The 14,310-nt window shown below is 45.4% G+C and overlaps 1 protein-coding gene across 2 annotated transcripts in view; it reads right to left on the bottom strand.

The window, feature by feature from the left end:
* Nucleotides 1–1,238: 1,238 nt before the first annotated feature.
* Nucleotides 1,239–14,310, bottom strand: part of Egfr (epidermal growth factor receptor) — a 174,073-nt gene continuing 161,001 nt past the window's right edge. Inside the window, exons 21-28 of one of the 2 annotated variants that reach the window (XM_015988562.3) lie at nucleotides 11,235–11,390; nucleotides 10,268–10,343; nucleotides 8,783–8,929; nucleotides 6,441–6,538; nucleotides 5,516–5,683; nucleotides 5,201–5,248; nucleotides 4,290–4,392; nucleotides 1,239–3,740 (exon numbers count right to left, since the gene is read on the bottom strand). In XM_015988562.3, the coding sequence (XP_015844048.1) occupies nucleotides 3,379–3,740; nucleotides 4,290–4,392; nucleotides 5,201–5,248; nucleotides 5,516–5,683; nucleotides 6,441–6,538; nucleotides 8,783–8,929; nucleotides 10,268–10,343; nucleotides 11,235–11,390 (1,158 nt within the window). In that variant the 3' untranslated portion in view covers nucleotides 1,239–3,378. Of the gene's footprint in view, nucleotides 3,741–4,289; nucleotides 4,396–5,200; nucleotides 5,249–5,515; nucleotides 5,684–6,440; nucleotides 6,539–8,782; nucleotides 8,930–10,267; nucleotides 10,344–11,234; nucleotides 11,391–14,310 lie in introns of both variants that reach the window. The other variant, XM_015988561.3, reaches the window with a different exon arrangement.

Below are 14,310 nucleotides of genomic sequence, written 5' to 3'. Positions count from 1 at the left end.
TGCAACAGTGATTCTTGAAACTTTGGTATTTATTGGATATCCTGGGGGTACTCTGAAAAGTCCATGGGCTTAAGAAGAATCAAGCTGAAACTCTACTGGCTGGAAATGTCTCATGGTAGCACAGCTCAAGACCCAGTCCTTTAACGCTTATACAGTTCAAGGCTCTTTCATGTCTACGGTTTCGGGATGGAATGGGATTCTAAGGCACAAAACAGTGTTCAACAAATGCCTAAACTGTGTTACCATTAGCTGGAATGCAATTTGGTTCCCACCCCCCCAAACAGGTCTTCTATCTATAAAGTTCATGGCAGCAGGACTCACAGAAAATCTAGGATTTAAGAGATTATCATTTTCCATCATGAGGTAAAAAGTAATTTTCATAGGGTATCATGATAGGGGCTCCTGGTAGATCATATGTATAATGTTTTTGCCCGTTTTAAGTGTTAGTTCCATATGTTTATTTTCCCCTGAACTACCCAAGGGTGGGGCTAGGGTATAGGAAAAATTCATCTAAGATTGAATGGAGAGACAATTAGTAGAGAGATGTCCTGGGAGGTATATGGGTCTGGTTATGTAACGGAAGAGTAAAGCTGAGATAAGCTGACGGGATGTAACAGAATGATGGACCCAGCACGGGGCCTTCCCTCTCTGTACTTATTTTATACCAATGGCTGTTAAGGTTCCTTTAAAGCAGTGGTTCTCAACCTTCCTAACGACCTTGAATACAATTCTTCATGTGGTGACACCCGAACATAAAATTATTTTCTTTTTTTTTTTTTTTTTTTTTTTTTTTGGTTTTTCGAGACAGGGTTTCTCTGCGTAGTTTTGTGCCTTTCCTGGAGCTCACTTGGTAGCCTAGGCTGGCCTTGAACTCACAGAGATCCGCCTGGCTCTGCCTCCCGAGTGCTGGGATTAAAGGTGTGTGCCACCAGGGCCCGGCCATAAAATTATTTTCATTGCTACTTATAATTGTAATTTTGCTACTGTTTTGAATTGTAATGTAAATACATGTGTTTTCCGATATTCTTAGGTGACTTCTGTGAAAGGGTCCTTTGACCCCTAAGGGGTCATGACCCACAGGTTGAGAATGACTGCTTTAAAGGGTCTGCCTTGTAGCTCTCACAGCCCTGTGTCTACCACACAGATACAGTGAGGACAGGTTGGCAAACAAAACCTTCACCCTGACAACAACTAAACTTTAGGAAGGATATTTAAATAAGAAGAAAAGCAAGTTTGAATAGTTTTTGCTACTTTATTTTGTTATAAGAAAAGTGTTTCAAAGTACAAAAATACTAAGATTTCATTGCTACAGTTTGACTGGCTTTCTACGCTTTCCCTCACCAATCACCTGCCCCGACAAGTGACAGGGTCATTTTGAATTCCAATTTAGAACAAACACCTGCCTAAATGTTTCCTCTGCATTCTCCGTGGATAAACGATCCATGCGGTGTTTCCTGGCAATGGCTTGGAATTTCAGTCTCTAGAAATGTTGCTTAATTTTCTAACTACTTATTTTTGTAGATGACAGCCTGACATTGCCAGAAGTGGACAACAGTTAGGAAACCCAGGGGATGCTGCAAGCCTCCTTACCAGGCTTGAGGGAGCAGCAGGATGACTAACTTGGCCTTGCACCTGACTTACTAGTAGAGTTCTCAGTCATTGCTCTCTTGGTTGAATTCTCTAAGGAAACATACTTTCCATTCCCTGGTGTTTAAGACCTTTTAAATCTCAGAGGACAATGGGCAATATTATTTCCTTTGTGAACTTTCTAGATCATCCCTAGTCTGTGCTCTTGGTGCCTGGCTGATATAACGTACTTGGCATTCATTATTTTGCCTATGGTTAGTGTTTATAAGTCCATTTCTACCCACCTCTTGATAAATGGGAAGGGATGGATACCAGGAGCATTAAAATATTGTTTTACCAAAGACAGCTCTTAACTCATTGGGCTGCAAGGATGGCCAAAATAAGAACAAGCACTGAGACCTTGAGTAGCTGGAGGCACCGGTGACAGTGGGGTTATTTGGGGATGAGTTTCTCCCAAAAAGCATCCATGGAAGCATTGCCATGTTTTTCAAACTCAGGTTGCATGCTTGTCACCTGAGTTCCACTCCATTCTCAAGATTCTTTCTCTGGGAACCTGCATGTGGTGCTTACCACGGTCTGTGACTTGTTACACAGTAGCCTAGATCGTTTTCTCTCAAAGGGAAAGAAAATTTTGGTGGCAGCTTACCAGGGAGGAAAATATATCTCCAGTAAACACTTATAAAAATGAGCAAAAAGATTATTCTCCATGTGTGGTTTATACTAATTTTGGGGTCTAGAGGGGGTGAAGGCAAAGTGGATTTGAAGAGCAGCATCACTTTTGTGGTCTCCTGATCCATGCTTCAACAGACACAATGCTGAGACTCAAATTTTGGGGTATATTCCTCTGAACTTTTGCATTGTCACCCCATCTTGATTAAAGGCTTTTGGGTAGAACACTGATGGTTCAAATGTGGCATCATGGTTGTTCTTTGATAATACTGTTTTTTTTTTCTGACTTTATGACATCAAGACGGGAAAGCATATTACAACTCAAAACAATGAAACGGAAAACATACAAGGAATCCTAAGAGTCAGAAAACACTGGTAAGTAAACGAGTGTGGCTTGAGGGACATATTTCTACAAAAGTAAGTCTGAGGGAAAATTCTACCCCTTCATCCTTCTTCTCCCAGCCCCGCCCGGTGAGTAACAGAGTGGCTTATCCTATCGTACCAGCCATGATTTCATGCTGTACACGTGTGGCCTGCTCAGGGCATGCAGGGCTTTTAGTTGTCTTGCCACAGAAGTGTCTTGAGGCAGAGCTGGTGGAACCAACTGTCTGGCAACAGTTGGCTCCAAGCAACTCTGTGTAATACATACCGCAAACAAGCTTCTCCCTTCTTGGAAGAGCCCACGAATCAAATCGGTAAAGAAAATAAAAACCCAATGCAGGTCCCTATGCAGCAAATCTCCTTATGTGTGTTTTTTCCCCAATGCACCTCACCATGAGGTAAACTTCAGTTCCAATGGACAACATTCTTGATGGATGCCTTTTTGTGTGTGTGTGTGTGTGTGTGTGTGTGTGTGTGTGTGTGTGTGTGTGTGTATAGACTCTTCCCAGTTCGAAGATCAAAAAATGTACCTTCAACTCCCCAAAGTGTGTCAGGGGAGGGGCTCACATCTTGGGTCAAAGACAAAGCCCATCAAAGTTACAGTTTTAAACCAGTCTGAGGGCCTGACGTTTGGCACAAGGTGGGCATGGCTGTCAGGAGTGGAGGTGCTGCCATGGCTTGGTCCTGGGCTTCTGCAAAGTCTGCCGATTTTATTTATAGCTGGTATGACATCCCTCCGCGTCAGGCTCCAATAAACTCGCTGCTCGGTGGTGCTGCCCGTAGGTATTCTGCGTTTTCAGCGGTGGGACCCTTAAAGATGCCGTTTGGCTTGGCTTCCTGGGGAAAGAAGTCCTGTTGGTAATCGGGGTTGTCCAGGCTCATTTGGTGGCTGCCTTTTGGAGCCCAGAGGGCAGTGCTGGCAAAGCCACCGCTGACACAGGGAGGCTGGGCAGTGTTGAGATACTCAGGGTTGCCCACTGCGTTGCTATGGGGATTTTGATAATGCAGGTCTCTGCCAGCAGCTGGATGCAGGGGCTGATTGTGATAGACGGGGTTCTGCACAGAGCCTGCTGGCCTTTTGGGGACAGATTGGTTTATATATTCTGAAAAGACAAAGAAAGCACATGTGAATTAGTAAAGCTTCGTCCCAAGATTCCCAAAGCAGAACTTCATGGCTCTGAAGTTTCTGGGAACTCTGCAAACCTCTTCAGTGAGACAACTGATGTCAGAGGGCAAGGAAGTTCTGGAGTACTATGGAGACGACCAATAAACTGTGATATTTTCTGTTCTTCTCAAAGCACATGGGCACATGTGGGTTTTGCAAATTTAATGGAAGATGTATAAGGGTGTGTGTGAAAGAGAGAGAGAAAAGACACATGTATCCATCTTTTGTATGTAGATGAATACATTCATGGACACTTTCGATACTTGCTTCCAACCCAACAAATCTGCAGAAAACCCGGCTGTAACTTGCATTTGACACAGGCCTCACGCATGCTCACGTTCCCCTGTTTCTTCTTACTCCCTTCACCATATCTACCGATATGCCAGTCTCCACCTCTGGATGACTTGGAAAGAAACAACCGACTCGTGCCGAAGGAAATGAGGGCAGACAGCAAGGCCAATGACTATTTCCTGAGCAAGCTACTCACCAGGCACAGGGAGGAATGTGTCGTCTATGCTGTCCTCAGTTAAGGCACCAGTGGGGTCGGAGCTGTAACGCTGCAAGAAGCCGTCTTCCTTGAGACGGCAGCTCTGCTGGAGAGAAAGTCCAGTGAGGATTACTCAGACTTTGTTATAGATTAGCTCCACCTGTGGTCTCATTAAAATGCACATTCAAGCTGGGTATGGTGGCATGTGCTTCTGATTTCAGACCTTTAGAGGCTGAGACATGAGGATCATGAGTTCAAGGCCAGCTGGGCTACATAGACTCTGTCACAAAACCAGACAAAGTAGACTTGATGGAGTCCAAGTCTGGGAAAGCAGATTTCTGACAAGCTGCAAAGTGACGCCTGTTCCATTGGGCTAGGGACAGACAATGTCTTGATCAGTACATCGAACAGAACGTCCTGAAGGGATGGCGACGCCTTCTAATCTGTGTTGCATAATAAGGCCGTCACATGCCCCATGTGGCTACTGAACACTCGGGGTGTGTGACGAGTTGAATTTTATATTTTATTTTATGCTATTTAAAATTGAATTAGTGGTGTGGTGGCTTCTGCATTACACTTCATCATGTTCTGTGTGACTTGGAAGGCTCGTGCCAGCACTAGTGGCATCCCCACAGATCCTGCTGGTAGATCTGCTGGAGACCTGAACATCTTCATTTCTAACAGCTTTAGGTGATGCTGATGCAGTCTACCTGTGAACTACACTTCCCGTGATCGTGCGATAAGTAATCACTTTGACTGGCCTTAGGATTCCAGTCAAAGAAGCCATGGTGTGGAAAAGAATGTGTAGCAAGGAACATCAGCAGATGTGGGCAGAGATGGGCACTTTCCCTGTGTAACAGGGCTTGAAAACCAGCTTATTTGATGCTGGTTTGTAACATGCTCATACATACCCCATTTCTGTTAATGCAAGCCACAGTGGAATTGTTGCTGTTTGCACTCTGGAAAAAAAGAAAGAAAGCAATGTTGCTCATGGTACACTGGTACATTCTCACCCATTTCCAGCGGATGCAAGAGATAGGTCTCACAGAGTAGAAATATTTCAAGGTGTTTAATGTTTTGGATGGAAGCAATTTTTTTTTTTTGGAGAGAAGATTTAATCAATATAAATCAGGGGAGTCGGGGGAGAGAGAGAGAGAGGGAAAGGGGGAGGGGAGGGGGAGGGGGAGGGGGAGGGGGAGGGGGAGGGAGAAAGAGCAAGCGCATACCAGAGAACTCAAGAGGGGAGTCCGAGATGTGGATGGGCTACTGAAGAAGCCTTGCTGTGGGATGAGGTACTCGTCAGCATCAACCACGTCTTCCATGTCCTCTTCGTCCATCAGGGCTCGGTAGAAATTGGAGTCTGTAGGGCTCGGCAAATGCATTCTTTCATCCCCCTGGGGCAGAGATTTTGAGACCATTAGAAGGGGCAATGGAGCTGCTCTTCTGCTTCCTGGCCGCAGAGTGAGAGTCTCTATCAACAGGTGTCTGCAGGCTTGTCGCTTTAATTATCATGCGACCTTCGTGGCTCTCAGATACATGGCCCTTGGCATACTAACATGTGGATGCTTTGCAAGGTAATAAAAGACAGAAATCCAGTTCTGTCAGCCTGCATATGAAAAACCGCTTAAGAGGAAGGAGAAGAAGAAGCGATGGGGACATTTACTGTTATACAAGGTGTTTTGCATATATTATTTTACTGAAGCTTAAAATCCACAAAGTCAAACGATCTTGATTTTGCTATTTCAGAAATAGATGAGGAAATGGGCTGATTGGTTGTACCAGGTGGCACAGGGATGAAGACAAAGTCAAGGATGGAAGCCATGTAGGTTGCCAGTGAAGTCTTACTTCTCTGTTTAGCAAAGCCAGGGCTCTAATGAGCCAAAATATAAGATGACTGACATGTGAACCTGAGGAACAGGTTGGGTCCAGGTAGGACTGCTCAAATGATACGGTGACTTTGGAGCTGGGTGGGACCCACCACTTACTTATCCCCATGTAGTTCAGAATCATTGTGTTGTTACTGAGGCAGCTCCAATACACAAAAGGATTTATGAACAAGAAAATGTCCCACAGGTTGTGTTGACCCAGCACAGTGGTATCAGGAGCTGTGGGAGGATTTTATTGATGGAAGTACAAACTGTAGCCCAGTACCTGGATAACAAGGTAGCGCTGGGGGTCTCGGGCCATTTTGGAGAATTCAACAATCAACTCCCGGAACTTTGGGCGGCTATCAGCATCTATCATCCAGCCTGAGAAAAGAACGAAGAAAAGTAGAGCAATTAGAGCCCTGCAAGAAATGGTAAAGAGAGAGTCGCTTAGAGAACTTATGCTGTGAGCTTTCTGGGCAAATGAATGATGAAGAAAGACACAGAATCTTTGGGGCTGACTTCACAATCTTGTCACAAGAGCGGACACTGGTTTGCTGTGGGTATCACTCTATATAAATAAAACACTGATGGCCAGTGACCAGACAGAAAGTATAGGCGGGACAAAGAGAGAGAAGAATTGGGGAAACAGGAAGAAGGAGGAGAGACACTGCAGCCACTGCCAGGACAAGCAGCATGTCAAGATGCCGGTAAGCCACCAGGCACGTGGCAAGGTATAGATTTATAGAAATGGGTTAATTTAAGATATAAGAACAGTTAGCAAGAAGCCTGCCATGGCCATACAGTTTGTAAGCAATGTAAGTCTCTGTGTTTACTTGGTTGGGTCTGAGCAGCTGTGAGACTGGCGGGTGACAAAGATTTGTCCTGACTGTGGGCAAGGCAGGAAAACTCTAGGAACACTGGTTGGTTCTCAAAGTCCATGAGAAGTTATTGTTGCCATTAAGGGATCGAACCCAGGGACTTGTGCATTCATCCCCAGTCCTACTCAATACCTTTAAGTCAGAGCAACAATAAGACACTCTCGTGTTCTTACACCTGTTCTTCCTTAGTCATCATTGTTGTACTGTAGTCTTTAGTGATCACAGAGTAGTGCTGTGTAGCAGTCACTACTGGACTGCTCTGGCTTCGGTGTGCACTCCATAGCCTTCCAGACTGGAAACCAGATTAAATTCAGAGAAATATCATGGCCTTCTACAATCAGTTACCATCCATACACGTGACAAGGCTGCATCCATGTCCTGTTATTTATTTATTTTGCCGTGCTGGGGCCTGACCCTAGAGCCTCATAAAGCTATTACCTTCTGTGTGAAGATATATTTAATAGCCACGTTGGTGTATGGGATTGCACAATGATCTAAATATAGATTCAGTGATGGGGAGGATAAACTGTGGACTTGAAATCATTGTGCCTCTTGGGGATTCACATTTATTTTGTTTCAACTGGATGTCAAACTATTTTAGGCCAAACTGCTATGTGACCTTAGACATATCATGTAACCTTTCTGGGCCTCAGCTTCCTCAGCACAAACCAAAGCAGTGAGAAAAGATCAACTCTCTGGTCTAAAGTTCAGAGATACATTGTTATTTATATTAACCCGGCTGTGCTCTGGTTAGTTTTTGTCAACTTGAAATAAGCTAGAGTCATCTGGGAAGAGGAAACTTCAATTGAGGAAATGCCTCCATTAGATTGCCCTGTCAGCAAGTCCGGGCCTTTTCTTGATTAACGAGTCATGTGGGAGGGTCCAGCCCATGGTAGGTGGTGCCACCCCTAGGCTGGTGGTTTTCAGGTGTGGAAGAAAGCAGGCTGAGGGGACCAGGGAAAGCAAGTCAGTAAGTAGCATTCTTCCATGGTTTCTGCTTCAGAACCTACTTCTGGGTTCCTGAGTTGAGCGCTTGCCCCGGCTTTCCTTGATGATGGACAGTAGGCTGTTAAGCCTAATAAACACACTCCTCTCCAAGCTGCTTTTGGTCAATGTTTTATCACTGCAACAGAAAGCAAACTGAGAGAGCCAGTGGCTCTGCCATATTCCTGTACTATGCTTTGATGCCAAGGCTATCACATGTGTAATGTTATTTTCAGAGCTGAGCACACTTGTGATTTGTGTGGAATAAGAGCACTGATCCAAATGCACACTCCTGTTGGCATTAAAATGATTAACTGCTATACTACAGGAGACCTCATGTAAACCCACTATTTGAAGGTTTAAGCCAGAGCAGAAATGTTGATTCTATCAAATTCCCATGGTTACTCATTGTTAGGCATTTTGAAAACATTAAGTCTCTCTGGCAACAGGTCTCAAAATGTAAGGCAACTTTGTAAGGTCATTGGACAACTCAGAGAATAGAATACTTTGGAATAATGGATTATGAAAGACTTTAGTTTATTTGCTTGCAAATATGGGAAAATATGAGGTCAGGATGAGTCAAGCAAGTGATTCCTAAAGAATGTTTGCAGGAGGTGTTTATGACGTTTCTGGAATTGTGTGCCTGCCTTAAAGACTGATGATGTTTCTTCAGGGAAATAAAGGCCTTGGATATTTGGCTCAGAGTAGTTAAGTCTTTCCAGACCCATCTCCATGAGTATGGATGGTCACCCCAGTCACTCACACTTGACCATGATCATGTAGACGTCGATGGTGCAGATAGGTGGCTGTGGAAGGCGCTCTCCTTTCTCTAGGATGGACGAGATCTCACTTGCAGGGATTCCATCATAAGGCTTGGACCCAAAGGTCATCAGTTCCCACACAGTGACTCCTGAGCAGACAAAGCAGGCAAGGAAAGTTATTGCTTCATGAGTTAATGGGCAACACACTACCTAATCTTTGGTTATTGTTGTTGCTCAGTATTTAAAAACTTATGTTCCTATAGCCTTGAGCCATTGGCTTCACTACTGACACCTTTGGTTTGCCTATCAGGTAGGATAATAACATCTGTTTCATAGCATGGCTTCAAGGATCTAGTAAAGTCTTATACACAAAATGTTTAGCTTAATGTGAGGCATATAGCTGCTGACTGATAAGTGGAATAGTTCAGTAATAACCTTAAGAGAAGGACAACTGTAAAGTATGAGTTTGCCACAGAACAAGGTCTGCCCACTTACCCAGCTGCCCTGAGCGCCTTATACTCACAGTAGTGGACATAAGGACTGCATGAATATCGTTGTAAACTGCAAAGCATTTGACATATAATGTTCTTTGTCCTAGAGCTAATATAATCCGATATGTCTGCTTCCATGGGAAATGTTCAGGGTAGCCTGAATTTGTGTTTCTTGGTGATGACCACCCATGTCTGGGTCAGAATAAACCACCCCTGATTCCCTTTGAGGTGAGGGTTGTGTTTCATAACGGCAGTGTTTTCCAGCCTTTCCGTGAACTGCTGGGAGAAATTCAAGGACCAAGCGCCAGACACAGCAACCAAGGGCATCACTGATGAGGCCACTATAGGCTCAAGATAAGGGAAGAGCATGCAAGGCAGGCTTAGCAAGAGTGGTCACCCTGTGCACAGGAAGCAGAGTCCTGTGCATGGCTATGCTGTGTTGAGAAGAACTGGGCCCTGGAGAGGTGGTTCTTTCTTGAGCAACAAGCAGCAACTGTTTTCCTGTTCTTATTTACTTCCTACAGTTATCCTCATGGTTCACCCTTGCCAAGCTACTCTCTTTGACACAGAGATATTAAATCAAGCACCAGATGAAACAACCATCTTGGCTGTTTCATGAGAAAACATCGTTTCTTTATCAGAAATGCTTCCCCCATGAAACCTCATTTGTTGTCTTTCTTTGGTTCCCTTCAAGTTCAAAGCAAGAGCTTACGTCTGTTTGACTTCTGTAGGCAGAGGCTTAGCCCACATCCTGGCCCTCTTCCCTCTATGACCTCCCTTGCAGCCTGAGTTCATGGCTGTCTCTAATGATACTTGGTGTGATCTGTCCTTTGTCAGATTCTCTTAGTGCAGTAGACAGACACAGCAACTCCGTTATTAATGCTCACTGTCTTGAAAGGTAACACTTGCATGTCAGAGCACATAATGTCAATTAACAAATAATAAGAACCAGCTTAGCCCTACTACAATTTCATTAGCATCAGAGTTTTGACTCACCATAGCTCCAGACATCACTTTGGTGTGTATAAATTCGGTGTAAAATTGATTCCAAAGCCATCCATTTGATAGGTACCTTGGGACGATGGGAAATAAAGAAGCAAGAAGACTATTAGCTTACAGCTGAAAAAATCTAGTCGCTCTAGGTGTAATTACAAATGACTAATGTGGAAAGCTGGTTGACCTCCCTGCCAGGTCTTCCTCTCAGTAGGGGTTTTTAAATATCCCAGAGAACAGATGGTCCCAGAGCCACTTCATGAAAGCTGTAGCTGAGAGCATTTTGGGCGATGGACTATTTTGACGAACTAAGGCTGTGGTATTTCCCTGCAGCCCTAGCTCCCAGACTTTGGGTTGTGTTTTCAATAACCAAGTCCACGGGGTTGACAGTTCTATTTAGGGCCATGGTGTCAGCATGATAAGAGGGCTGTAGCTGGGGATGGCTGGGGGTCAACTGGGGGGTCTGGCAGGGCTGTGTACCCCTCACTGCTGTGCTGAGGCATTGAAGGAACTAAAAACAATACAGAGGGAAGATAGCCAGCCCCCTCACCACCCGTCCCCAGCGTGAGTCACACGGACTCACCGGAACTCCCAGAACAACACAGCTTATTCAATATGAGTCTCAAGAGAGGGTATTACTAAATTAGCTGTGATATTTCCCAGCTGGTCTTTTGAAGGGTGTTTTCCTCCTGGAAGAGAGAGTTGAACTCAACAGTTGCTAATGTCACCTGGAGTTGGGAACTTGCTCTCTTTAGCCTCGGGGGTGGGGAGGGGCGGTCTTCCTCTTCACTACCTCTTCCACCAAATTCCATTCACAAAGTAGGAGATGACCCCGACTAGACCCCGGGTCATGGTGGCAGCTCCAGTGACCTCATTCAGAATGTTTGGCAAATGCTGCCCACAGCTGACAGGTAGGGGGATGGGTCTGGTTGCCAGGGAGATGCTTCCTGATCTACTATTAGGTCCTTACTTTGCCTCCCTCTGCATGGTATTCTTTCTCTTCGGCACCAAGCAGTTTGGCCAGCCCAAAATCTGTGATCTTGACATGTTGTGGTGTCTTCACCAGCACATTCCTAGCTGCCAAGTCACGGTGCACCAAGCGCCGATCTTCCAGGTAGTTCATGCCCTGAAACACAGAGGGCCCTGCAGTGAGAGAGTGGACCATCCAGAGGCTCCCCAGTGTCTTTTGAAGGTGGTGCTCATGCACCTGAACTCAAGGTTAAGTCCGAAAGAATCCCTGGGCTGCTCCACACCAGGGGATATAGTGTTAGCCTTCATACTCTGTAACTCGAAGTTGGTAAACATTAGTAATCGTCTGAATAAATAGGTGGTGGGATGGGGGTAGGTGGGGGAAGAGGGAGAAGAGGAGGGAGAGGGAATAAGTGTTGGTATGTAAAAGGAAAGAAAATCTTTTTTTTATAATAAAAATTACACACACACACATACACACACACACACACACACATACACACCCACACACACATAGAAGAGGCCAGTGATAGAGTAAGACTCAAAGGTTGGGTGCAGACCTAAGGTGGCTGCTTTCCCTACAACTTGCTACCTGGAGCCTCTCCGAGGCCTCAGGCCTCAGCTTTCCCTATTTTAAGGGGGCTAGTGCAAATCTCACTAGACTATGGTAAAGCAGGGTTCCTTGGTGGAGTTCAGGCATCCTTTTGTCATTTTCCTTGGGCTGTCTTCTGTGAGTCGCTACCAACAAAGAAGACTTTGCCCAATGTTGAGTATGTTTTACAAGACACCATTCTTTACCACCCCCATGGCTGCCCCACAATTCTGCTGCAATCGGAATCATCGATACAATAGCAATAAAGAGGTAAAGCTTGAAATGTAGCGGGCACATTGATGCACAGTGAATTCCCAGAAACACTCCCTTTGAACCGCTGTCTTTGCTTAAACCTTCTGGCATCCCTGTCATGGGCAGTTTTCCTCCCTGCTGGCTGATGGGCATCACTTTTGGCTTCTCCTCCTTCTCTGGCGTGGGATCAGCTGAGCTGAGCTCCCCTGGAGTTTACCTTGATTTGGTCTGCTTACCAGCAATGCCTTCTCTATGCAGGGCCAGGCTCGTGCAGAGGGACGGGTGAGAAGGAGTCAAGTGTGCTGAAGTCTTGTGTGTTTTGTTCCACACTCTCTCCTCTATTTCCAAATACACCTCTCCTCTCTGGCCAGGAGGGTGGGTCCCGTCTCCCACTTCCCATTAGACTAATACTTTATGAACTCTCCTGCACAGAGCTGACCTACAGCAGGGCTTGCTGAGGACACCCTGGAAATGTGAGACTTGAACCAACTCTTCTTGTCAAAGTGTTTTCGTGATGGTGGATGCAACTCCACTTTAGTGCATTGTCAGAGTAGACCTATAGACCAGGATCATGCCCTAAACTTCTGGGCAAACTGTTTGCTTGTTTGTGCACAGATTCTCACATAAAAGATTATTGTTGACTTAGCCTATCAGAATGAAATAATGTTCTTTTTGAGCACAGAACCAGCCATCTCAAGAGTAGATTTCCAGGAGGCTGCTATCAAAAACGCAGCCTTGAGTTCTATTTTGGAAACCCTTGATGTCTTCCTTTCCTCGGAAAAATAATCACTGTCCACATCTCTTGTGAACAAGAACTATCTCCCTCTCTATCATATTATTTAGGAAGTGCCTATGTATTTTAGATGCTGTTCAGGTTCTGTGTTTCCTTTTGAAGATGTGCATGCGCAAGGAAATAAAAGTGAAGGGGAAACCGGCAGTGTCTTTTCTGGACTAGCACTTCCAAGTTAGACATCACGGATGGGGAGCAAAAGGACAGGAAGGAGCAGAGGCCAGAGAAACAGTTCCAAAACACGAGAATCCCTCTCTCTGACCCTTTCTCCTGTGTGATGGAACTTCAGAGGCTGCTCCTTCCTCAGCTCCAGCCACCTCTCTGATTTACGGAACTCTAACTGTTCTGGTCTTTGGCGCCCGTGTGTCTTCTAAGAGTAAGGACTCTATATACTAGATATGACGAACTTTTCCCCACTAGAAAAGGGGTGATAACACTTGGCCTTCTGCCTGGGTAGAATGTCCTCACTGGTTCTCCCCCCCACTTTGCCCCTTCCCTCTCTCTCCCTCCCTGCCCCTCCCCCACTCTGTTCCTTCCCCCTCTCTCTCCCTCCCTGCCCCCATTTTCATCTCTCCTCTCATCCTTACCCTCTCTCACCCTTGCGGTCTTCTATTACTGTCTAGCATGTCTTTCTTTCATTCCTTGTTCACATTGGGAACTAGTGTGGGGATGTTGCACAGGCTGAAAGGGACAAGTCACATACCAGCCTCTACTCAGAGGACCAGTCCCCCTCTCTCTTTCTCTGCCTTTATCTAAAGTTTCTTGTCTTTTGCCCACTTATTGAGTTCACAAGGAGATCTTGAGAGGGCATTTCAAACTCCACACATACACAAACTACCTGTGTTGACTTTTATTTCGCTGCTTTAAATGTTTAACAGAGACCCAGGGGTGATGGTGCACTGTTGTAGTAAGATCTTCAGTGGTAGCGCCAGGAGGATCAGGGGTTCAAGGCGACCCTTGAATCCAGTCTGGGCTATATGAGACACTGTCTGAAACAACAATAAAATGCTCAACATGGACTTGGTTCATGGGACACATTTTGAGCATTTGTTAAACAACGAATAATTTAATGAATGATAGCACCAGTGCTAAGTACTGAGGATGCACCAGCTACCACCACAGTGCAGGAGCAGCCTCTCTGTTTAGGTACCCACAGGACCAACTTGTTAGAAACCTGGAGCAGCCTGCTTCTCAGACAAGTTCTCTGTCTCCAGACACCATGGGGATTAACCCTAATTTCCCCTGCTGTGGTCTGTGAATGAAACTTGCTGGCTGGGCCAACGCTGCTTGTGCTATCAAAATCAAAACAACAAAAATCTAGTACTTGGTGGTGTGTCAAGAACTCCCTGTCATTGTGCGAGCCTGATAAACCCATGGAGCCCTGCTGACTCATCACACCCACAGGCTCAGGGCTCTCAAGGAGCATCATGGCTTTACTATAAA

Source organism: Peromyscus maniculatus, chromosome 10 (assembly GCF_049852395.1).
Source record: "Peromyscus maniculatus bairdii isolate BWxNUB_F1_BW_parent chromosome 10, HU_Pman_BW_mat_3.1, whole genome shotgun sequence".
Taxonomy (NCBI): Eukaryota; Metazoa; Chordata; class Mammalia; order Rodentia; family Cricetidae; genus Peromyscus; species Peromyscus maniculatus.
The sequence above is the reverse complement of the archived record's forward strand: the minus strand, read 5'-3'. Positions and strand labels throughout refer to the sequence as shown.